Consider the following 26403-nt stretch of genomic DNA (forward strand, 5'->3'; position numbering starts at 1 on the left):
AGGGAAACTAAAGTAGAGCCATATGAAACATCCCTCCCCTAACCTTGTCTTTTAGCAGCAGAAGGGAGGCCCCGCTTGGAAGGATAGGAGGGGAGAAAACCCAGTTACTGTGCTGCTCCGAAAGCCCACTGATGGTCACAAGTCTCGAGGCAGGCCAGGGCAAGGAGGCAGGATGCTAAAATAATCACCCGCGCCCATCCACCAAAGCAGGGAGATAGTGAGAAGCACGGGGAGCTCCACCGCCAAAGAATGAGACTGTGCTTGGGTGAAGGCTGAAAAGAAAACAAGATGCTCCAGGCCTGGCTTCCTTCTATCATGAGACCTCACCTTCCCACTCTCTAACTTACCATAATCATTTCCTGGTTGCAGAGCCCTCCCCTCATTGCAGAATAAATCAATTTCTTCCCACCCTCCAGCAGAGGAAATGAGGCAGGGGCAGCGTAGGGCACCAGCTCCACCATCTACCAGCCGGGAGACCTCAGACAAGTCAGCTATTCTCTCCCAGCTTCAATTTCCTCACTTGTAACATGGACATTAACTGACAACCTTCACTGCCTCCCTCATGGCAAAGGAGGAAATGAGAGGGTATTGCAGACTCCTTGTAAGATGATGAACTTATATGACAGGAACCACCCAGAGAACGAACCGAGTATGTTCCTGCAGTGACAATCACCAGCTCCAGGAACACCCAAGGGGGTGAGCCACACTAATTCAGGGCCCTACACCCCAGCCCTTAGGAGCAACTATGCTTCTCCTTTGCCTCAGTTTCCCTCTATTCCTGACAGCGGAGAAATGCTATTCGCATACAGGGCTCCCAACAACAACCTCAGGGAGTGTTTGCCAGGCTCTCAGAAGTGCAAGGAATAGCACGAGCCCAGCTGCTTGGAGGATGCAGGCTTCAGAAGGGACACACGTCCAAAACATCCATCAGCCCCCAGTGCCAATGAATGTCAAGGATGAGCTTTAGGGAGAGCTATGCCCGGAACTGGCCCAGCCACTGGCTGTTGCTTCTCTGGGGCAGAGAAAACTTGGCACCCTTAGGAGCTGTGAAAACATTTAACTCTGCTGGAACAACATCAACAGTCAGATGTTCAAAGTTGCAGCTGAGAGCCCAGCAAACCTCTCTCCATCCACTACACCCTCGTCAGCCCCAAGGTCAGAAGAGGCAAGCTGCCGCTCCCACCCCCACTGAAGCTGCCCTACCCGGAGCTCAGAGCCTACTCCAAACACAGCCTCGTGCTCTGATCCCAGAGCTACACAGATGGGGACCAGGCAGGGTCAAGGCTGCCAGCCCAGGTGCATGCCCCCACGCCTGGGACCGATTCAGCTGGCATCAGGCCGGCCCAGCCTGTTAATCAACAGCTCTGGTGAAGCATAGCCTAGCATGGCTGGCCCGCGCCTGTCCAGGAAGTCAGAACGTCCATCTCTGGCATCCAATGTCCTCTGTCCTCCTTCACACACATGCCCTCTCCTTCCTGAAGTAGTGAGAGTCTCCAGAGGGCTTTCACTAAGAAATACTCATAAGAAGGAACCGAAACAACTCAGATCCGAAAGCAGCAGAACTAACTAACGCCCTTCCGTGCCTCCACCCCCGTCTCCGAGGAAAGCTGATAACCCTGGTGTCCCTGAACCCTCCCTGAGTGGTTTTGGTCCCAAGGTCTCTGCCTTCCACCTCTGCCCCCTCTTCTTCCCACCCCATCTAATCCCACTCCATTGCATCCTATCCACAACGGACGACTCCAAGGCCAGAATGGACACTCACCAGATTTGGAGTAAAGCACCAGAACATTATTCCGGGTCCTGAGAAGTTTTTTCAAGTCCTTAGGGTCAGAGATCTTTGCAATGAGCGAGGAGACTTTTGTGGAGGACAGCCACACTGGCAGGACCACCTGGAAATCAAGGAGGCAAGGATGGTGAGCCCCAGATCCCAGCCCAGCCCGAGGAAGAATGGATGCCCTCAGACACGCTGCCTAAAGCACATTTTCCTTCAGAGGGATAAGAGCGCATCAACTCTTCTCATGAAACTCATCCCCTCTCTAAGTCACCATACCCTCCCAAGACACTTCCTGGCCCACTGCCAGTCCCCAAGTAACTACCTTCTTCATGCACTTTTAATAGGCTATATGGACTGCGCACTACGCAAACATGTTGTATGGACATACCTGCCACCCACTCAAAGAAGAGCTCTATTCTACATGGCACCCCAAATGCCATATAGTAGAGCAATGTGAAAACTCCATCCCGCCTAAAAGAATCAAAGCACAAAATTTATAGAGCAGTAAGATCACCTCTGATGTTTTGAATGGGAATGGTTTTCCTCTTTCCCCACTCAGCCTATGATCCCAGGAGACTGGCCAATAAGAAATGAGCCAACTGTCCACAAGAACACTGAAAACCTTGAGTGCAGGCGGTACTAGGCACCTTGCAAGCACAATGAGGGATGAGCTGAAAGCGGTGTGTGTGTGTGTGTGTGTGTGTGTGTGTGTGTGTGTGTGTGAAAAGTCTGATTAAGGAGCAGTCACACAGCAGATCTCCTCGTCCAGTCCACACAATCCCTTACCTAGCTGGCAGAAAACATAGGGTTGCTATATGGAGAAACTGAATAAAGGAAGCTCTGCTGGGAGACACCAGGCAGAGAGGGTGGAAGTACGGCCCTGAGAGAAAACAGGGGATTCAGGGAATGTCTCTGAACTGAACCTTGAGATCATCCACCCCCCTAGCCCTGTCCCCTCAGCAACCCTTTTCCAGAATGTGGCCAGTCTTATTCTTGGCAAGAGATTAGAGAATTTTTCTCTTGGGAAACTGAAAAGCACAAGAAAAACAACCTAAAGACAATGACTTTGGAGATCCTCCATTGAAACAGGAAGTTCCCACTCCCATACGTGCTATGAGGCCCCTTCGGTAAACAGGTGCCCTCTGCGCCCTCCCCACACTCAGGTCTCCAATCCTTGAACTAGTGGCGTCTCTTCAATACAGACAGAAAACCAAGGTTCATCAAATACCTGAAGAAAGCCCTTAACTCAAAAGACAGAACTGGAAAGATGAAATGTATATTAAAAAGAAAAAAAAAAGAACAGAAGAAAACAACAATACTATAATTATTATTCTCAGAAAAATAAAAGACCACATCGATCAAACAAGAACATAATGCTATGGAAAAGAAAAAGCAAAAAAGAATCAGGAAAAATTCTTGGAAATAAAAACAATAATAAAAAATTTCAATAGCTGAAAGTAGAATTGAAAAAGAAATCTAGAAAATAAACATGATCAAGAAAAAATGAACTAAAGGATAAGAATAATGAGAAGATGGATTTATTAAGAGCAAGAGACTAATTAAAGGAATCCAGAAAAAGAAAACAGAGGAAATAGATTATAAAAGAAATAATTCAAGTAAACACCCCAGAATTGAAGGATGTGCGCTTTCAGTTGACAGAGTCCAGCATCAAGAATAAAAAGACTCATCAAAGTATATCTCTGAAAACTTTTGGAACACTGATGACAAAGAGGAGATTTGAGTTTTAGAGGAAAAAAAAAAAGTTCATGAGTCAGAACTGGCATAATCAGCACACCAAAATACAATGAAACACTGCCTTCACAATTCTCAAGCAACGTGACTTCCAATTGGAATTCTATAACCAGCCAAACTATCTGTTGATTGTGAGTAAGGACTGACTCAGACTTAAGATATCAGATGTGAAAAATTTACCACCAATGAACCCTTTCTCAAGAAGCTACTGGAACTCATAACCTGCCAAAACAAGAAGTAAATAAAAAATGAGAAAGACATGAAACCTCAGAAACAAAGATTCTAACAGAAGAAAGAGGCAAGGAGAATTCCCATGTTGATGTTGATGAGAAGCCCAGGATAACAGTCTAGCTACATGCAGAGCCATGAGCCCAGAATGGAGCAAGGACAGAGGACTGTGGAAGAATGTAGTCCATAAACACAGACGACTGTGTTTATGATCTGATATGCTTGATCACATTGATCAGTTAAATAACCTGACCAACATTACACAGCTAATAAAAAGTAGAGCCAAGACCTGAGCCCTGGTCTCTCTATTTGATCCCATGCTTCCTCAGTCCACTGCCTCTTTACAGCCAGAAGTCCTGAGTTGAGTATGAGCTCTACCACTTGATAGCTAAGATGCCTAAGTGACATCATCCAACCTTCTAGAGGCTTAATGCCTTGCATCTGACATGGAGATAATAATACCTCCCTCGTGGGACTGCTGTGAGGATGAAATCGGATAACTTATCGAACATGCTTTATAAATCATAAAGCACTCCAACAGTATCATTACCATAATATATAATACAAAGTTCCACCTCAGCAAAGTAGAAGACAGAAATGTGGCCATATTCTAGTATTTCTAAATATAATCTGCCATTAGATTTCAAGGTTCCTTCTCCTCAGAGTAAAACCAGCCAGGAGAAGTCAGGAATTATTTCTCCTTCATTCTGGCCTGCCAGAGCTGTGTACAATGCCTAAAGACCACTGCCCTCATGCAGCCCACCTTGAGAGCTCACCAAAAAGTTCATTCCACTTTATTATTACATATTATTTATTCTACTGCTCCTAGGGAGCTAACAGAATTCAGACTAAAAAGTCCATAGCTCAATGCACATGATTAAATGGGGAAAAAATTCGTTGGAAAAACATATTGACTCTGCTCTGTTTGTAATCCTCAAATAATCTGCAGTCAAGAAAAACAACTGTCCTAGCCCAGTGCCTGGGGACTCTGACCTTCAGACCAGTCCTCCTGAGACTGGCAGGCACCTGCACTTCTGGAACTAGGGAGAGGGGAAGGGGAAGGGAAGGATGGCGAGCCCAGGACCCACCTGGCCAGGCAGCATGGTGGTGCGCAGCTGGGCTGCAGCAACAGCACAGTGTCTACAGCAGAAACCACAAGAGCCGAGTCTCATGGCATACTCACAGCTTCCTTCCTCTAAAACCCAGTGAATCCCTCAGGTCATCTAACCAACAGCTACCCTCAAGAGTAAACAAACCATGTTCCAGCCAGCGACCAAAGCCTCTGACCCAGCATTTACCCTCACACAGCAGAGAACTTGACCTCGGCCAGAGATACACTGCACAAACTGACTCTGCTTGAATACCATCACCCAGCATGACACTGGGGCTTAGCCTGTGGCTGGGTCTTTATGGAGGGTCTGTTTCCTCTCCCCCTTCCCCGTCCCTACCGCATCCCCTAGACCTGGAGCTCTAGAGGACAGGTCCCAGAACAGTGTCTGGCCACTTGTAAGCCTTCAGGAAATGTTTGTCCAGCATAACAAACATAGCAAATACACCAGTTACCACACTCCTGACCACTGCAGAGGTCATCGGCTAGGAGCACATCACACGGTGAGTCCATGGCAGCTCTTGGGTGACCTGGAAGGGACGACTGACACCAGACAGACCACAGAACAGTCAGTAAGGTTCTGGGTTGGAGCATGGTAGGAGAGGGCCAATAGAGCCAGGCTAGGGCTTAGCTCAAGCTTAGCTTAGCTCAAGAACTTCATTTGGCCATGACCTCAGACTGAGCAGTCACCAGGAGGCTAGAGCTGGAAGGACAAGCTGGGTGGCTGCCCAAGTAAAAAGGAATGGGTCAATCCAAGAGCCTCCAGGGAAAATGAAAGGACAAAATGACTATTCATATATAAGCAAGGAAGAAAGCTAGCGGAGGCTAAAATGACCCCAAAGATTCTGGGCTAGGAGCAGAAGAGCCAAAAATGGAAGAACTGAGAAGCAGTAAAGGCTTTTATCTTATGCTCAGGCACGGACATGTGGACAATAAGATACCCCAATACAGGTGTCTTCCAGGCTTGAGGGAAAGCCTCAAAGCCAACAAGGTCTCTGGGGTTGAGGTTCAGAAGGAGAAGCAGAGGGAGGGAATACCTCGGCAGACGGGAGAAGGTGGGACAGGAGGAAAGCTGGGAAGGAGAAGGTGGAAAGTGCTGCACCAACACAGACCAGTGGGGAGAAACAGAAAAGTGAGTGATTGATCTGCAGGCAAAGGCCATGGCAAGGCCCCCTGGACATTCCGAGAGAATCCTAGTAGCGTGGCGGGGAGGTGGGGTCAGAAGCCAGAGTGCTGAGACCAGAAAGCACACCCAGCATTGGGGTGACAACAGAAGGCAGCCCAGCGGGGACAGGGGAAGGATGGGCTGTCTCCACTGAGTATGTTGGGGGGCACACGAGAGGTGGGATTTGGAAATTTGGGAGCAAGAGAGGAAAACAGTCAGGATAGTCAGATCTTGGAGGAAGGAGGGGAGTTGGTGTACAAAGAGCTAAGATGTTAGGCTTAGCATCTCTGAGAGCTAGGAGGATGAAAAACGCCCCTGTCTAGCCCCAGACAGACCCTCACCTTAGCAGGCAACCACATGGACAGCCAAGAGGACGGTCCTTTCCTCCCTCCTCTCAGCCCACGGGGATGCTCCTCCAGCCACTTAACATTCTCCTTTCTTCTCCATCCACTTCAGCCTATTTTAACCTTACTAGTGTGCATGCTCCTTCCTTTCCTTAAGATGCAGCTCTAGTGAGCCTTGGATCTCGCTGAGTGCCTTCCTGCAGATTTCTTAAGTCACAATCCACAAATCTTGACAACAACAATAACCTCAGCAAGAATAACAATGTTAATGATGCCCAAACTGTTTTGTCAAGCCCTCAGGGGGCACAGGGCAGTGTTTGAGAAGTACTTCGGAAGCCAGCCACCTTCCGAGCCAGCAATGGAACTGTGCCTGGGCTTGGCAGGTTCTTTACATTCTAAGTCGTTCGCTTTGGAGGTAGAGGAGAGAAAAGGGGAAAAAATCCCCTCTGTTCACCATACAAACTCCTTTTGATCATCTCCCATAATGGCTTTCTTTCTGCTCACCAACCTGCAGCTTTAACAGAATTTTCATCAAGGCTAAGCTGCCCCTATGAGCTGGGCTGAGACCCAGAAACTAGTCCCCCAGTTCAGGGTAGAACAATGCTTGGGAAGGACGCCATTCCTTTTTCTGCTGCTGAGGAACACAGGCCCCCAAAGCCAGGTCCCACCTGCAGCAGAGAGCCAGTGCCCTCGCTCATCGGAAGGCCAGTTCCCCCAGCCCCCAACCTCTGTACCGGTGCAGCACCTCCGTCAGAATACCAGGTCCCTCCATCAGAGTAGCAGCCGCCTCCCTTCCCAAACCCCTTTCCCCATCAGAGTACGAGGCCTTTTCCAGAGCCCAGGAGCGTCCAGAGTCCTTGGCACAGTAGTCCTCACCCCACCTCTGCCACACGGGAGGCAGTGGGGTGGAGGAAACTGCGCTCTCCCCTCATCTTCCAGGCTCTGCAGGGCTCTCCTAATGGGTGTCTACGCATATCGGGGCCTGCCGGACAAGCCACCCTCCAGCCTGGCGGCCCCCACTGTCATTTGCCCCCTTTGTGGTTTTCCCACCCCTCAGACACCGTGAAAAGAGCACTGCGTCTGAAGCCAGACACCCGGGGTCAACCTCAGGTGCCATTATGAAGAGCATGATGATCTCGGATGTTACTATACCTCTCAGAGTGTCATTTCTCCATCTGTGAAGTGGAGGGGATAATGCTGACACCTGTCTTACAGGGTTGGCCGAGGATTAAATGGGGGGGGCGGGGGTACTGGGAGGGAGTACACAGAGAACCTGACATAATGCTTGGCGTACAGAAGTACATAATAATCGTAATTATCTTCCGTAGTACCATTAGCAAGACAAATCACAGATAGAGCAAGGACAACAGTGAAATGGGCACCACCTCTTCCTCTCCAGGGCCCGGCCTGGCAAAACAGTGTGTCCAGGCAGGAAGAAGCATGCACGTACACACATCCAGCGTCATAAAACCTGGACTAATCACCCATCTGCACAGCAACCCGGGCGAGAGGCCATGTAGCACATGCAGAATGCTCCTTCCAGGTTTTGTGCCCATTTGCTCCTTATAAAACCCAATGAGTGGGTACTGGCCTCAATTTACAGAGGAGAAAACTGAGGCTCAGGGAGGCTAAATTACTTATCGAGGTCACACAGTAGGTAAGCAGCAGGGTTGGGACTAAAGCTTGGGGTCTCCCAGGTCCTAGCCAGAGATGGCGCCTTGCTTCTCTCAATGCCACAACCTCCCTGAGCCTGGGGCAACCCAAACCGAAAAGGAGCACTTCCATCCCAGAGAGGGCCAGAAAAACAGCCAGAAAAGCCCTCGTCTCCCAGAATCCCATGGCAAGGAGGGTCTCAGCAGAGATTTCCACTAACCCTCTGCTCCCTGCAAACTCAGAGTACCCATGGTCTGCCCTGGTTCTCAGGTTGCTGGGGCAATGAGCCCAGGTCTGCTGTTCATCAGGTGTGTACAGGAGTCTGTGCCCCCTTCCACCTCCCTCTCGCTCTAACACACAGCACACATAAGCTCTTCTCTCTTCACTTAAGCTCACCTACTATCACCATCAGACTAAAGAAATAAAAAGCCATACAATTCTGGGAAATAATAGGGAGAACAGTCCTTGTCACATTACTCCCTCAGCTTTAAAAAGCTCCAGATCTCTGGGGTGTGTGCCAGCACCCTCACATTCTCTATAGCCAGGGAGGCTGTCTGTCCTTATAGATTCACTATTCAATGCAGATCATGAAGCCAGAGTATTCAATTATGTAAAAGCAGCTTGCTAATGGGAGAAGATTTGAGGACATAAATTTAACATTTAGGAAGAGGGGTGGAGGTAGGACTTAACCTTTTTTGCTCTGTCACCTGAAAAAAGATACCCTTCTTATGTCAGGAACTGTGAAGAAACTAGTTTAATTTAGTGTAACCCACATTTTGCTCAAAATAGTTTTGAAATGTCAGAATCTAAAAGTCTAGACTCTTAAGAAGCTGGTGGTAAAGGAATCCAGGAAAAATGTTAAAAACAGATGACCTGAACCCAAGGTCAAAAAACTTGCACTGGCTGAGGATTTAGAGCTGGTGGTTTGGTGAGCCAAGAAAGCCAAGTTTTGTGCTGGCTTTGATGTTTACTGGCTGTGTCACCTTGGACAGGTCCTCTTTCCCCCTCTAAGTCTTAGTTTCTTCCTCTGTGAATGAAGGCCCTCAAAGTGATTTCTAAAGTCCTTTCCAATTATGTCATTCTCAGGACCACTATGAGGGAAGTACTGTGAGATAATTATGTCTTATAAGGAAACCAGAATTTCTCTGGGTCCACGGCCACCCACATGAAAAGCCATACCCCTCAGTCTCCTCTGCAGCAAGTGTGTCCTTATGACTAAATTCCAGCCCCTAGAATGGAAGCAGAAGTGTTATATGGCAACTTTTAGAAAATGCCCCTAAAAGAACCGTGGTATGAGTTCTCTTAGTCCCCTCCTTCTTCCTGCCAGTTGGAATTTGGTTAAGATAACTGGAACTCAAGAAGCCACCTTGAGACAATGAGGAGGAAGGACTTGCTAAAGATGTGGAATAACGAGACACAAAGGACTTGGGTCTCTGACACCAGAGTAATATACTTGCCCTGGAACACCCCTTTCCAGGCTTCTACATGAGTAAAATAAACAATATTTTAAAGATATTATCATTCTGGGTTTTCTGGCACACATACAAATAGGTAATGAGTACCCACCAAACGAAAGCTTTAATAGACAGAAATATTAATATCTGCTCCAATTGGGATATTCCAAAGTGTCTAAGGCATCAAACCATGCACTTTAGATAAACTGTAATAAGAAAGAGACTATCGAGGGTTTGATCTACTATGTTCCTGTTGGCAACCCAGGTTTCACTGTGACTGTTCTTATCAGGTATCTTGGTCACCTGGTGACAGCTACCCACAAACAAAAGAAAAATTAGCTGGTAACCCTCCGGTTTCTTTACAGCCTCGGCCCTTACTAGAAAGGGGACCATGGTCAGACACTGAAAGGCCAGGACATCTCTCGCAGTTCACAAACTTTGAGTTGGTTGGTTCCTTGATATATGACTCCTCTAAACATTTCTCACATGCCATCTCCAGCCTCCAGGTAGCCCCCCAGAGCCAACTCAAAATCTCTCAAGGCTTCTCAACCAAGTGGAGCCCAGAAGGCTCTAAGAACTAAATATGTTAATCCACAGAAGTCCCTGTCCCCCACCCTACCTTTTCATCTTGGACACCTCCAGTTATTAGAAAGTTCAGATTCTTCCTACTCCCACACCATCTGTCAGCCTACCATACTCTGAAGACGACAAACACATTTCCTCTTCGGCGTCTGTAGGTGCAATATTCCAATTCCTCATATGTGTCCTCAAGTCCCTCACTGTCCTGAATGATCTGCCCTAGACACAGCCATGCTCATCATTCTCAGAGCTATCCCAATGCTGAGAGCAGCATGTCAGAGCTTGGAAAGAGTAATGTGCTATATTACGCCATAATTTATTTTGGGAAATAAATACCTATGCTTTCAAAATTCAAAATATAGGAGATTAATCTCAACACAAATCTTAACTGGTGGGTCACAGTTTAAAAAAAAAAAAGTAGAGAACCATCACTAGTGAATCTCTTAAAATGTGGTGCCCAACTGTCTGTCGTAAGTGCTACAAAAGACTAAACTAGTACAATTCTTTGGGAAAGCTATTTGGCAAAATTTATTGAGTATCTTTAAAGTATTTATGCCCTTTGGTAATTCCACTTTTGGGAATTTGTCCTGAGGAAATCTGCAGAAGTTCTGACACACATGGTTCTACTCACAAGAGTCAAAAGTTGTAAACGACCTAATTATCCAACAGTAAGGAAATGGTTACTCAGAGTAAGCCACCCCACAGACTAATACAGCCATTTAAATGATGTTTTCAATGATTGTGCGATGAAAAAAATACTTGTTTTAATGTTAAGTTTTAAAAGCCAGAACTCAAAATCTACATGGCATGATTACAATTATATGCAAAATTATGCTCAGGAAAAGACTAGAAGAAAAAAATGCACCAAAGTGAGGCTTTGTCCTTGGAGAGATTTTATTCTTCCTCTTTGTCTATTTTTCTAACATGCTACAATAGGCATGTCTAATTTTCATATTTAAAGAAAAACATTACTGCCATTTGGCCACCATCATGGAAATAATGAACAATCTCAAAACATCTCCCCACAAGAAAATATAACCATACAGCGGAGAAGCCTGGCAAGAACCCCCTTAACTAGAAAGCCAACATTTATATCACCAGTAATGGACATCGGATGGACATCATATGCCTCCTGCTAGAATGCACTGAAGATAAACACCATCCAAAACCGAAAGACAAAGACGGAGAAACTGGTCCAGATTAAAGGAGATTAAAGAGCTATGACAATTAAATTCAATGTGTGATTCTGGACTGGGTCCTGAGCCAAATGCCTTATTCCTGATTTTAATAACTACGTACAATGATTATATATGAGAATGTCCTTGACTTTTAAGAAATACTGAAGTATTTTAGGGAGCAAAGAAACATAATCTCTGTAAACTTTATATATGTACAGGTAGAGTACGCTAAAACAAATGTGATAAAATGTTAGTATTTGTGGAATTTGGGGAAATGACAAGTGAGAATCCTTTGTATTCTTCCTGCAACTCTTCTGTAAGTCGAAATTATTTCAAAATTAGGGTTAGAAAAACACTTACCTAAAAAAATACCCCCCCCCAAAAGAGATTCCAAGAACACAACCAAATACTGCTTCCCATGGGCCTTCTGATAAACCTCCACCATCCAGAGAGTGCTCACTGGCACTCTCTCATATAAGAGTGGTGCCAATCGCCCCTCTTCACCTCCAGCTGACCGTCTGCTCCTCTGCTCGCCTGGCGTTATATAGCTTCTTATAAGAATTATTATACGGAATCTGCAAAGGGTTTTGCATGCAACACATATCTAGAATGGCCTTGACAAGAGATATATATATATAAAAGAATATTAATTTTGAAGTTTGGGTAACATGCTCTTTCAAAGGGCAAATTTTAAGCATCTGTCACCAACCACCATGGCTAAATACCACTCTTTGCTAAGGGAGCTAAATGTGCTTATTAAGAATAAGAGAGAAATGAGAAAGTATTTGGCAAGGAAGAGAACCCAAGAGCTAGAAATTAGCCCATGATAATGCTAACAGCTGAACGTACAGAGTGCTTATTTTGTGACCAGGAGCAAGCTAAGCAGTTCACATTATTATCTAATTTATTGTCCTGGGAGGTGAATGAAATAGCTACTTTTATTATACCCATTTTATAGATAAGGACGCTGAGAGTAGAAGGAGTTCAGAAACTTGCTCGACATGACACCGCAAGTAAGTAAAAGAGCAGTGACTCGGACTCAAGTCTGATAGACCCTGGCAAAAATATAACATTTCTGGAGCCATGAACATCCCACTGGGTGCTCCGGTAAATATAAAACCAGCTGCCTTTCTTATATTTTGCTTTCCTTAAAAAATACACTTTATACGTGGGCTGCACAGCACAGTTTTTGCCTCCTATGTTCCCCCACAGCATAAATGTGGCTGTCAACAAGGGACAATCCAGGGGCAGGACAACTGATCTGAGAGCTTATAAAAACAGGTTTTCCTATGCCGAAATTGCAACGCAGCGCATTTAACCAGGACTTAAGTCCCTAAAGCTTTTAATGTTTTGGAAAACCTCTTTGAAAGCCAAGAGGTTTTGGGTTGTTGCCAGCCTGTGTACACATGACATAGGCTAACAAGAAAAGAGCTGGTAGATGGAACAGTGAATTAGGCTGCAGGGGGAGGGAGGACAAGCAGGTGAATTCCCACTCCAGAAATCTAACTCTGCCTCCATTCTCTGATAATTGATAAGAAAATAACAATTCAGGTGCTCATGACCCCCATGTATGCCTGTGCTTTTACAAACATTATCTCATTCAATCCTCTAAAGTTGAGAGTCTCAACGGGCGTTTTCCACTCTTCATGCCTCATCTCCAGAGCGGAGTCATAAAATCAATTCAGGTGGTTACCACCAGCATTTTTTTTAAATGGCATTAAACAGAAAACATTAAGTGTATCACAGGTAGCAAGACTAAGTATTTAGTGAAACATATCTGTTACATTTATGTATATACATACTTGGTTATTATGTAAAAGGTATAATTGTTCTCCCAGGAGTTGCAGTAAAACTGGAAAACTAAACAATCTATGTGGGAGGTGGTACTATCCCCACTTTAGAGATGTGAAAACTGAGGCTCAAAGAAGTTAAGAAACTCGCCTTGGATGAAGCCTAAATTAATGATAGCACCAGGACTCAGATGGGATCCAATGCTCTTCTCTTTGCCCATCAATGTGAATACTTCCCACTGATGTCCCTCAAGTTCCTTCCTACTCCCTACAGCTGCACCCAGAACAAGACGGAGATGTGGGAAAGTCTACTCCCCCTTCCAATCTAGCTACTGAATGTGACCAGCTGAAAAGAACTACAATGACAACCTGATTCATCCATCTTTCTTCTACTGCCTGCATGTCTACAATTCCCCATGTGCCTTCAGAGAAAAAAAAAAAAGGCACATGCTCAGCCAAGTAAATGCCTCACAGTGTCACTCATACGTGTGGCTCACGACATGGGCAGAACTTGCGCCACACCACTCAGCAGCAATCTTGGCTGCCAAAATACTATCCACCCCATAAAACTAATGTTGTTAACATGTAAATTTGTCTGGTTTGTAACTGCACAACAGCTCTTAGTACAGGCTTTTCAAAATACAGATTCTAGGGCCTTATCCTTGAAGAAAATCCATTATTATACACACTCCCTCTTTTATGGTGGTCTGGATCCACAACCGGGCTGAAAAACCTCTGCCCCTGCCCGATCTTTTAAAAACCTCTCTGGACCCCATGTCACTGCCCTCTCCTTCATAGCCAGAATTTCCATCTTCCTCCTTCTCTCCTATCCACTCCCCAGACCTCTCAGATCTGCCCCCAAACTACTACCAGAAAGGCTCTAGGTGAGAGTTCAACAATGACCTCCACATGGATAACCCTAAGGATACCTCCAGTTCTCCTTTTTTTTTGCTCAACTTCTTGAACCTGGGTGAACACTTTTTGTCTCCCTTCTACCTCTCCAGCCACCCTTCCTGCCTTCTTTGTAAACTCCTCCTATCCCCATCATTTAAACCAGCTGTCCCCAACCTCTTTGGCAGCAGGGACTGGGTTCCTATCAGAATCTAATGCCTGATGATCTGAGGCAGAGGTGAAGTGGTGATGCTAGCGCTGGGTGGGGCGGCTGCAAACGCAGATGAAGCTTAGCTTGCTCACCTGCAGCTCACCTCCTACTGTGTGGCCCGGTTCCTAACTGGCCACCAACCAGGTACCAGTCTGCTGCCCAGGGCTTGGGGATCTCTTTTTTAAATGTTAACGTTTCCCCTGGCTCACTCAATCTGCCTTCTCTTCCCACTCTCCCCCAGGGGCCTCAGCCACCTCCTAGGCAGCACCCCTAAATTAACATCTACAGCCCAGACCTCCCTTCTGAGTGCCACACCCTCTCATCCTGCTCACTCAGTGGTTCGTAAACCGAAGTTTATTCTCAAATGTTAAACCTAACTCTCATACAAATAGATATTGAGCATATTTCAGTGTCATTGAACTCATTAATAAGAGACTCACTAAAATGACAAAGTTATGTCAAAAGAGGGTAAAAAAATAAGATATTTTAAAAAGAAGTTATAAGAAATATGTATATAGTTAATGAAGAAAAAAAAAAAAGAATCCTGATATAAGACTGTTAAATTAGATACCAAAATGGTTAACATCCTGCAGGGCAATAACCTTTGAGTTTCTCTTCAATACCAAACAGAAATTATTTAACTTTATAAAGAATGGGTCCTAAAGAACAATGCGCATCTACAGCAATTACACCCTGAACAAGCCCCATCCTGTCTGATCTCAGAAGCTAAGCAGGGTCAGGCCTGGTTAGCACTTGGATGGCAGACCACCTAGGAAGACCAGGTGCTGTAGGCATAAAAAGTAAAAAAAAAATAAGGGATTGTAAACTGACAGGGTCCTTGCAATCTGTGAGGTCAACCAAGGCAAGGGTTGCCTTGCCTAAAAAAAATAAAAGAAAATGAATACTAGGAAGTTCATTAAAAAGTCATTAAATCATCTTTTATTTTCGAGATTTTGGATAAGTTTTCATTATTGTGGGGTCTATGAATTTCGATGTGGAAACATCGCATCTTTATTTTCACTGACCTCTGAAACTTTTATGAAACAGCAACAATGACAGTGTTGGTGACTTTGCCACCAGCAGAAATCACATTTTCTCATCACATTACAATTGGTGTAGATATCTTGAAAGATTGTTTATGCTAATCACTACTTAAAATTACAGAAATTAGCAAACTTGCCACTAGATCTTCTCATGTGACACATTAAATAAATGTACATATTGTTTTATCACATATTTGTTATATTTTGATAACTGTATTTCAATATCACTGGTTTTCTTTGTAATCCTATGCATTCTGCTTTATATATTTAGAAGCATTATTCTAAGAGAGGGTCCATAAATCCTCAGAGAAGTCTTTTCTGACTCTTTGCACTGGGTTAGGGACCCCTGTTACCCATCCTCTTACCATTTTATACTTTCTCCTTCTAGCACTTTCTACCTGAATTAAATAATATATTAGTGGCAATTTATTATACTAGGCAATGGGAGGAAGGGATGGTGTCCATCTTATTTATTATTATGTCCCGAATGCCTTAGCATATTATGTCTGGCTCATAAGAGACTCTCAAGAAATATCTGTTAAAAGAAAGAACAAAAGAATGAAAGAACGAGAGAATGAAAGAATGAAAGAATGAAAGAACGAAAGAATGAAAGAAAAGAAAGAAAGAAAAGAAAGAAAGGAAGGAAGGAAGAAAGGTAGATCTGTGGAATGAATGAACATCTGTGACACATGGAGCATGCAGATCATGGCCCATGTTTCTTTGAAATAAGGGGCATGTACAACACTCTGCACAGGACCAGCAAGGTGAGATCTCTTCATGAGGGCAATACTGCTTGTTCCTCAGGAGCCTGCCCTACATGGTCCAACAGCTGAGCTTTCCATCCAAACCCACATCTTTGCTCAGATACTAAATCACCTTTATGTTTAAGCTCCAGCTTAGAGTCCTGGACCTGAATCTCCATTAATACCTTCCAAGGCAAAGATTAAAGGATCTGCTCATGAATTAAAGACATCTGCTCATGGCAAGGGGCTAGAGGGATGGCGGGATTTTTTGAGGGGATGGACTCTCTACCCTTACCCCAGCCAGCTGTAATGAGTTGGAAACTCTGAAGCCAAGCACAGGCTCACCATCAGGCTATCTGGGAACAGACTGCACATCAAACTAGGGGCTCAGTATGACCTCAGGGAATAAGAAGCAAAAAGGCTATTCTAGTTCCACACTCCATTTGAGTGTTTACGCCCCACCCCCACCCCACCACATAACTGCAAAGCTAATTACTTAGAAGTGGTTGTAAATTGGTGTGTGGGAAGAGGCCCTACTGGACAACAGAGAGTGGTCAGAGGGAACAGCAAACTAGAGCTAGACAAGCAGGGTGATGAGGAAGGTGAGAAGGACAGACAATGAGTGCCAAGCTGGACTCCCCTGCTTCCCTACTCAGGCCTTCAGGAAGCTAAGGAGCAAGTTTCACCGGCACCCCAGGAAAATGGCTGGTGTTACTATTTCAGAAAATAGCACCTGCCAACCTGGGTGCTTAAACATTCAGGTGAGCCACTGAGAAGTATTACTGTCGGTCTATCCCCGCACCTTCCAGGCTACACCCCCACTCTTGTCTAATGGTCTATCTCCTCCTACCCCTCTGTCCACCACCCATCCCTCTCTAGGAGAACAGTACTTACTCAGCTTATCTCACCCAGTTAATGTGACTACACAGAATTGAAATATGTGGAAATGCTTTGCAAACTCTAAAGCCCTCTATAAATGTACCAGATGTGTCATAATTCTCACTACACATCAAATGGGCAGCCAGAGGCTCCCGTCGGTGCTTCAGAATGGGCCAGGCAGGAGCAACAGCACAGCCCAGCAATGGGTGGGCATTGTGTTCCTCCCCAACCTCCCATTAAGATGCCAAGTGACCGTGCGTGAAAAACAAAAGGAAGAGGGTGAGAACAAATAAACCATTCAAGTCTGGATAATGTAAGATATGAGAGATCTTAGGCTCTCCTTATACCCCACATAGCGCTCTCTGGCCCACTTTCACTTAGACAACCTCCAAAACCTACCGCAATGACCAAGCCAGACATAAGAGTCCTACGGAACAAACCACAATGCTGGGGGCGAACCCTCCATGGAGGCAGTGTGGTTGGTACCTCCATTGTCAAGAGCGTATCCACTTTCAGAAGACAGGGAAGAGAAACATACAGCACTTAAATCCTTTAGCCCTCTGAATTCCCCCCACCCCCAGCCCCATCCAGAGGCCCCACAGGGGCCCGGTGGGGAGTGGCAAGGAGCCAGGTCAGAGCCCAGTTGCAGGGAACTGTTCTGGGGAAAACCCCAGCAGCACGGGGTCCTCCATCCATGCCTCACAGCCTCCACTCACCCCCTCTGGCCATTCACTGCCCACCACCTCTTCCTAACTGGCTTCCCCAGCACCTCCTCTTCAACAACTGGAGATGACCACTGTGGCTCCTACTCACTGGGCACTCCCATGTGCCAGGCACTGTGCTGGGCAGGATCCAAGGTCACACAGCTCCTGAGTGTCTAGCTGGCTAAAAGCCCATGTTCTTTCCACTGCCTCATGCTTGACTTTATCTTGTAGATAAAAGAGAAGTAAAGAAAGTGTTCTGAGAAAATTAATCCAGTCTCTCCCACTCCAACCCAAACCCTACACTGTGGCCTGACTGATCTTGATATTCAAAAGGCAGCTTTCATCATGTCTCTCCATTACCTACCGAATCAAGTCCCATAAGCCTTGCCAGGCATTTAAGCTTCTTCACGATCCATTTTCCAGTCTTATTCCCCCATTCCCAGACTCAAATCCTTCCTCCCACCCAGCGTGGCCCATCCTTCCTCACTGCCATGTTTCCGTCTGAGAAGGTCTTTCTCTGCCTGCAGCACTAATTCCTTCAACTAAACACATACTGGGGATGACTGCAAGCCAGGTCCTGGACTAGGTGCTGGGGACACAGCAGCCAGGACAGGGAGGATCCTCACCGTCACAGAGGTCGGAGTCTGCCTTCCTTCTGAGGCATGAGCTAGGACCCTTCTCTGGGTACTTGGTGCCCCACAGCCTGGCCCTTGCCCAAATCCACAGCGTTTGCCACTTACACGGCACTCAGCCATTCCTCCAACTTACATGCCAGTTTTGTTTTAAAACTTCCTCTGTGTTTATTTCTGTGGGAAAAGTGCACTCCAAGTTCCAAACAGCATTATAAATGGGAGTTAGGTCCCTAGGCCAGCCCACAGAAGCCTATTAAATATATAATGGTATAGAACATAAATATGCGTATATTAAAAGCCCTGCAGGAGAGACCAGGGATAAACATCTCCTGTTTCCTGCACCCACACCCACTGTCCGACCAGGTTCTGAGCTTTAAGCCACCTTTAGGGGCAGAGACTCTAGCAGTGGCTTGGGAGAAGAAAGCAGGTGGGAGATACGGGGCTGGGATGAGAGATGGAGTAGGAAGAACCCTGATTTACAGTTCAGAAGCCTGGCTCTAATCCCAGCTCTGCCTTTACAAGCTGAGTGGCTGTGAGTGAGTCCCTTCCCTCCTGAAGACTTAATTTTCTTTTATAAACTGACAGAGCTGATTTAGATTAGTAGTCCTCAGGCTTCTGAATCTCACAGATTGGCAGTATATTTTTTAAAATACATATGTTTATAATGTGTAATTTGTTATATACATTTAAAAATAAATTTTATCAAGAAAAGCCTTTTTTTAAAAAAAAATCACAATATACCATCACTAATTTCATTTTTCGAAAGGATAACTGTAAACCACTCCCTGCTCTTCAAAATATGGACATCGTGTCAGAAAAATGAACAAGTTTTTAAGCTGAAAATATTTGGATTCATGAAAAAAAAACACTGACCATTGTTATTTTTCCAATTTGTCTCAGAACCAGAGAAAACTTCATCACAGTTCAGCTCCAGTCCTTGGTCCATCATTGAACCCCCTTGAGCTATGGAACACTGAGTCCTCCCCAGGTATGACATTTCTCCATTCTGAGGACCGATGGTTCACTATGGACAATCAGCATAGATAACCCTAGAGAAAGGTTACCTGTCCCGAGGAACTGAGCTACAGAGCAGGAGGGGGCCTGTCAACAGCAGGAATGGGGACCGGATGGCAGGGAACCCCTAGCAACAGGCCCGGAGAGCAGAGAATACCAGCCTGGAAGGGCTGAAACCGACTTGTCCCCAGTGTTGACTGCGACTCCACCCCAGTATTGCCCTGGGAGGCTTAAAGCCCCCAAAGGAAGCTTTTGTAAAAGTTCCCTTTATTAACTTTCCTGATCAAGAATTAATATATATTCATGTAGAAAACTTGGAAAACACAGAAAAGCATAAGCAAAAGTCATCCGCGATTCAACCTTTCAGAACAATCACTCTTCACATTTTTATGCACTCCTAATTCCTCAAACACTTATATAGCTAACATCAGCCACCCTCGGATTTGGTTTTGTATTGTGCTCTTCCCCTAATTATCACACTCGAGCACTTTTCCATATCCTTAGATATTCTTCATTAGCATCCCAAAATATCTTGATAATAAACATGGCATTCTAAGAAATAAAAAAAATATAGCATTCTAGTTAATATCAACGTACTTTCCATGGTACGAATAGGGCAGAAGTCATTTAACCATGCCACTCTTGTGGAACACATAAGCCATTTCCATATTTTTGCTATTAAAAAAAATATGGTGGGTGCACATCCTTGTCCACAAACCTCCGTAGAGCCTTTTATATTTCTTTACGTCCCTCAGGTCACAGCCCAGTGCTGTGCACAATTGGCCCTCAGTAAATACTGAGTGAACAAAGAAACTCAATTTAATCCCTAGACCTGGGAGCCCTTATCAAATGGACATAGATTTTAGGTTGACAGAAGGCCACCCTGGTGTCCGCCAGCCACTTACCACTGACCCCGCACCACTGCCTCACACCTGCTAAGCCAAGGAGGGCTTGCGCAAAGAAGAAAATGTCAATTCCTTGCTGAGGACGCCCAGGTTCTAGTGCTCTCAGCAAACCTATCTGCTCTTCTATATCTCCCAGGGGAGGGTACCAGCAGACCTCATCTGCTGACTCCCACACTCCCTCCAGACTGCTCAACCCACCACCACAGGAAAGTCATGGCTGACCTTCCCTCTGAATTAATATATGGCTCCTCTTCACTGGAGGCTCCCAGCACTTTGGGTGCTGTCTCTTGCTGTTCCGCCTTTATCTGCTCACAGGACTGACTGCCCTGGCAGACACAGGGAGGGCAGGGACCGTGTGTATTCTGCCCTCCACCGAAAATCCAACCCAGTGCCCAACAGTGTGGTTAGTAAGTGTTTGCCGAATGAAACTTCTTTCTGGTCAGATTGCCAAGTCCTTTATTTTCACAGGAGTGAGGGGAAAAGGGAGGAAAGGGGTGAAGATGGGAGGAAAGCGGGACCTCCTAAAACAGACCAAGTGCAAAGACCCAATGGGAAATTGAGCTGGAAACAGTCTGCTCTGCACGGTCCTGCAGTCCCTGCCTGGCCTAGAGACCTGCTGAGGCCAACCGGCGCCTGGGAACAGAACGTGAGCAGATCATCAAACACACCGAGACACTGCTGAAGTGACATTGCCTCACTCCAGAGGGAGAATGGTCAGATCCCGAGAGTAGGGGTCTTCCTTCCCCACCCAGTTCCAAACAACCAGAAAATAGGGGCCACACCTCACTGGTGGTCCAAAAAGGGTGTGATACTGGGAGATAGAAGTATTTAAAGCAATTAGATCCACACTCCACTTCTTCTCCTCATGTTCGCCCAACATCCTTGCCACACCCAAAAGAAAAAAAAAAAAAAACTGAAAACTGCATTGGAGAGAGTGCCGGCACCAGGAAGTTTCCTGGAACTTCAGGAAGAAAAAGAGCCAACATGGCCCTAAAATAACGGAGATCAGAAGTTATGGGAAAGATGTGGAAAGAGGCCACATTATCTCACCACGCACCCACAGCAATGCCAAGGACAACCCCGAAACCAACCCCAGGGTCCCTGGATGTTGTGGACCCACCCATTCCAACCTCTCCCAGGACCCCCCTCCCCCACACACACACACACACACACACACACACACACACACACACACACACACACACTGTAGCAAACTCTTCTTGGAGAGCCCACCACTCCCAACACTCTAGCCCACCCCTCCTCCACTCTTGTATGATTTTGCAGTTTACAGAGCTTCCTCATCGGATTTCTCATCTCACCCTCCTGACAACCTAGTGAGCGGATATCCTGACCGTCCCCATTTCATGGATGAGGAGACTAAGTCAGATACATTCAATAATAGGCCGCATCACACAGCCAAAGTGGCTGAGGTTGAAGCCAGCTCCAGTTGGGTGTGGGTACAGAACTCCACGGCGACCCCACCCAGCCCGCCTTCTTTGTAGGCAGGGACCCAGGAGGTGGCCAGCAATTTCCAGGCCGCCCAGGGTGAAAATCAAGAACAAGGTGGCCCTAAAATAAGGTTTCCGGCAGTGCCGGTGGAAAACACCTTTTTCCCACACCGCACTCACACAGGTGTAGGGCCCGGAGTCTGGTGCGCTGCGCATCCCCCAACCCGCGGGTGTCCCGCCCTAGTCTGTGGCCGCCCCTTGACTTGCGCCCCCTCAAAGTTGTGCGGGCGACACAAGCAGCCTGCCAGAAATCACCCAGCTCCCCGGGGCTCCCTCCAACCCCTGCACTCTGGAGCGATCTGCGGGGAGGACACGGGGGCCGCCCAGCTGCCTCCCCTGCAGCCGCCGGGTCTCTGCCAGTCTGGCACGCACGCTCCCACCCGGGTGGTTGGAGGCATCTCCCCACATATCTAAGAAGGGCCAGGGGCAGGAAGCGCGGACCCGCACACGGGGCGCACGTGCTGGCCCGGCCCGAACCCCTGTACCACAGCCTCACCCAGATCGCCAGCAGCAGCAGCCACGCCGGCCCTGCCCGCGCCATCCCCGCTGCCGCTGCCCACCGCGGGCTCCGGTCTCCACTCGGGCTCCCGCGCCTGCAGCTCCGCCGGGTCCAAATGCCACCGCCACTTCCAGCCGCTCCCCGCCTCCGAGTTCCCGGTGCCACGTCTGCCAAAGCATGCGCACCAAGGGGGAGGGAGGGGGAGAGGCGGCCAGGAAGAAATGCTTGCTGGGAGTTGTAGTTTGCAGCAAGGCCGAGCTGGGGGACCCTGTAGGTGTGGACTTGGCCCTGACGCCACATAGGAGAGTAAGTGGAGTAGGAAATGGCAAGATCAGAGAGTAAAGGAAGGCAGTTAATTTGAGGGGGCTTACTCTGCGCCTAGAGCTTTAGAAACAAGATCTCATTCAGCTCACATAGGTAAGTTTTATTTTCCCCACTTTAAGGACTAGGAGGCAGCCCAGAGAATTTATGCAATTTGACCCAGATCACACAGCCTGCAAATGACAGAATCCAGGCAGCTTGTGAAGAATAGGAAAAGCCTTCATCCCTTTCCCAGGCTCCCATCTACTCTCTCTCTCTCTCTCTCTCTAGGACGCCGGACGGACGGAGAGGAACTCCTCGGAGGCCGGCCTTCCAAAGCCTCCGACGTCCTCCCAAGAAGAAGATAAAAGTCCCTCCTCACAGCACACTCCTCAATCCTCCTCTCCTCCCTCTTTCTTCTCTTCTTCTTCTTCTTCTTCTTCTTCTTCTTCCTCTTCTTTCTTCTCCTCCTCCTCCTCCTCCTCCTCCTCCTCCTCCTTCTTCTTCTTCTTCTTCAGAAAAATTTTATCAAGCTGTTGGAAAACAGTTTAGTATTTCCTCAAAAAGTTAAAGTTAAATATAAATTACCATATGACCCAGCAATTCCATTCCTGGGCATATACACAAAAGACTTGAAAACAGGTGATCAAACAAATATTTGTACACCAATGTTTACTGCAGCATTATTCATAATAACCAAGTGGTGGAAACAACTAGAGTCCATTGAGGGATGAATGGATAAACAAAATGTGGTATGTCCATAAAACAATATTATTTAGCCATAAAAAGGGGTGAACTACTAATATATGCTGCAATGAGAGTGAACCTTGAAAATATTATGCTACTAAAATGTTATACTAAGAAAGAAGCTAGACACAAAAGATCACGTCATATGATGACATTTATGTGAACTATCCAGGAAGAGGTAAATCCATAAGGATAGAAAGCAAATCTGTGGTTGCCTGGGACTGGGGGAAAGAGGGGATGGGGAGAGACTGCTCAATGTGTACGAGATCTCCTTTGGGGATGATGAAGATATTTTGGAACTGGACATAGGCGATGGTTGCACACACTGCGAGTGAATTAAATGCCACCGAATTGTGCATTTTAAAATAGTTAGATTTGTGTTATATGAATTTTAGTTTCATAAAAATTCGAAGAAAAAACTTTACTGAATTCAGTCCATGGACTAAAACCTGCCTGGATGCAATCGCTTGTTCTTTCAACAATGTTTATTGAACAACTACTACATCCTGAGGCTCAAAATATATAGTAGTGAGATGGATAAGGAAATGCACAGTCTGGGGTTGGGTAGGTTATACCTGAAATATCTTTGCTCACTCTCTGGAGGTTCAGAGCTCAAAACTTAGAAGTCATGCTTGACTCACCCTCACTTTTCTAAGGGCTCCTCCATCCCATCACCACATCCTGTCAATTCTACCTCCAAAACACATCTCTTCTGCCACCTCCTGAATCTAAGTCGCTAATATGTCTCCAAGAGGCAAAGGTAAAATCTCCTAGAGCATTTGCCTGCTTCCTCCTCCTCTCACTCCCTACAATCTGTTTGTTGATGCCAGTTAGATTCTGGTCGTCACTCCCCTGAAACTCTCCAATGGCTTCTCATTGCTTTCCCCAAACTCCTCCCCACGACCTGTGAGCCCCGCATGGCGTGGGCCTGGCAGCCTAGATCTCATCTCTCATCTTTCCTGTGCCCTTGTCCACTCAGATTCAGTCAAACAGGCCAACATTTCCTGTCCTCCCAACCCCTAGAACCGCTTCCACTTCAGTGCTAATACTCCTCCTATTTTCTCTGCCTCAATATTTGGTCTGACTGGCACCTTTTAATCTCTCAGGGCTCTCCTATATGTCTCCCCTCAGAGAAGCCTTTCAGAGCAAACTGTTAAAAGGAGATTTTACCCTCTCCACCTCCAAATTCCTTATTCTCTAGCTCAAGTTCCATCCATTCCTTGCCCAGCACTTACCATAATCTGCAATCAGTTACTTAGTTATGTGTGTTCACTGTCTATTGCTACAACTGGAATTTCAGTTTTAGATCTTTTTGGTTTGCCACCTAACTTCAGAGCCTAACACAGGACCTGTGCTTCAGATGGTTCTCAGTGTTCTTTTTGATGAATGACTGAAAGATCGAAAAAGGTGATGTGTTGAGAAGTTTCAGAAATTCTTGAAGCAGGTGTGGAACAGAGCTTCCTCTGCTCTAAAACCTCAAGTTCATGATCCACATATGGGAAAGTGGGCCTTTCGCCTCCTCTCTGTTTCTCACCTATAAAATAAAGTGGCCGGTGAGGACATAGAGCATCTGTACTCTCCTATATTGCTGATGAGAATGTATACTGACTGGTTCAATCACTTTGGACAACAGTACATGTGCAAAATGTGTACAAAAATGTCCATAGCATCTTTATTCATAGTAACCGTTGTGGACTGAATCGTGTCTCCCCTCTCCCAAAGTTTATATGTTGAAGTCCCAGATCCAAGTGCCTCAGAACGTGACTTTATTTAGAAATAAGATCCTTAAGGAGTAATTAAGGTTAAATAAAATCATCGAGGTGAGCCCCAATCCAATATGATGCTGTCCTTATAAAAAGAAGACATTAGGACGCACCACAGAAGGAAAGACCATGTGAACACACAGAGAGAAGGCAGCCATCTACAAGCCAAGGAGAGAGGTCATCAGAAGAAACCAACCCTGTTGATTGTTTCATTTCGGACTTGTAGCTTCTAGGGTCGTGAGACAGTAAATTTCTGTCGTTTAATCCGCCTCGTTTGTGGTACTTGGTTATGACAACTCTAACAAACTAAATCAGTAGCCAAAACTGAAAACAACCCAATGCTCTTGAAAATAAAAATAGATAAATAAATAATATATTCTGCAATTTAAAAAAAAAAAACAAACTTACAAATACATACAACACGGATGAATCTCGAAACCATAATGTTGAGCTAAAGTAGCCAAACACAAAAAAGTACCTAAGTATTATTCCATTCATCTCAAGTTCAAGAACAGGTAACTATGATCTATGGTGATAGAAGAAAAATTGGAGTAACCATGGTGTCAGGGTGGGGGGAGGAAAAGAGATCAATAGGTAAAAGAAAAAGCTGAACAAACCTTCTGGGTGCTCAATACAGAAATATTCTGTATCTCGATTAAATGATGGTTACGTTACAATCTATATGTATAAAAATTAACTTATTAATTGAGCTAAATTACTTGAGCTGTATGCTAAGATTTGTATTTTACTGTATCTAAATCATATCTCAATGTTTCAAAGGTCTGAAAAATGAAAGGTACAGTGAATCAGCTAATCTTCAGGATCTTTTGTAACTCTTGTATCTCCTCAGCCCAAGACTGGCTGAAAGCTCCTGGGTCTGGAGCAGGGCTGAACTCTGCAAAAATACAACAGCCAAAAGGGGAGAGAGTCCAGGAGAGGAAGGAAGGAAGGAAGCCATGAGCCTGTGAGCCAGAGAATCAAAGGGCAAGGTACTGAGAGGGAAAAATAAAAATTGCCAAGAAAACAAGCCATTTCATTCTGCAATCGAAAGGAGCTAAAATGAGATTTATGGCCCTCCTGGGAATGTTTAACAATTCTTAATGTCACTCTCCTTGAAATATTAGGGGAATAGCACAGGGCAAGTACTGTCCCTCTACCATTACAGCCTGCAATGGGAACCATCCATTTTCCAGCCCCAACCCCATGGGGCCAGGCTAGAGAAACTTCTTGTCCTGTGGTTTGTTGTAAATTGTGACACCACCTTATATTTTTGTAGCCAATTCCTCTTTATCATCTTGGCTGGGATGAGGACAAGCACAATGACAGTTTTCTGACATTCAAACATGAATGAGAATAGGCCAGAACAAAATGGGAGAAATGTTAAGCCAAAGAAGCCAGACACAAAGGAGTATATTCTCTATGACTCCAAGGTACAAAAAAGGGCAAAAGTTATCTATTTTGTTAGAAGTTGAGGTAGAAGTTACCTTGAGAGAAAGGTATAAGTAGTCACTGGAAGAGGTCTCAGGGTTGCTGGGGTTA

The 26403-nt window shown here is 45.8% G+C and overlaps 1 protein-coding gene across 2 annotated transcripts in view; it reads right to left on the bottom strand.

Annotated features, from left to right (window-relative positions):
- Window positions 1-22213, bottom strand: part of PDIA5 (protein disulfide isomerase family A member 5) — an 83014-nt gene extending 60801 nt beyond the window's left edge. Inside the window, exons 1-2 of one of the 2 annotated variants that reach the window (XM_016159356.2) lie at window positions 22052-22213; window positions 1763-1889 (exon numbers count right to left, since the gene is read on the bottom strand). In XM_016159356.2, coding sequence (XP_016014842.1) covers window positions 1763-1889; window positions 22052-22096 — 172 coding nt within the window. In that variant the 5' untranslated portion in view covers window positions 22097-22213. Of the gene's footprint in view, window positions 1-1762; window positions 1890-20269; window positions 21143-22051 lie in introns of those variants that run through there. The other variant, XM_016159358.2, reaches the window with a different exon arrangement.
- Window positions 22214-26403: the final 4190 nt, after the last annotated feature.

Source organism: Rousettus aegyptiacus, unplaced genomic scaffold (genome assembly GCF_014176215.1).
Source record: "Rousettus aegyptiacus isolate mRouAeg1 unplaced genomic scaffold, mRouAeg1.p scaffold_m13_p_4, whole genome shotgun sequence".
NCBI classification, from domain to species: domain Eukaryota; kingdom Metazoa; phylum Chordata; class Mammalia; order Chiroptera; family Pteropodidae; genus Rousettus; species Rousettus aegyptiacus.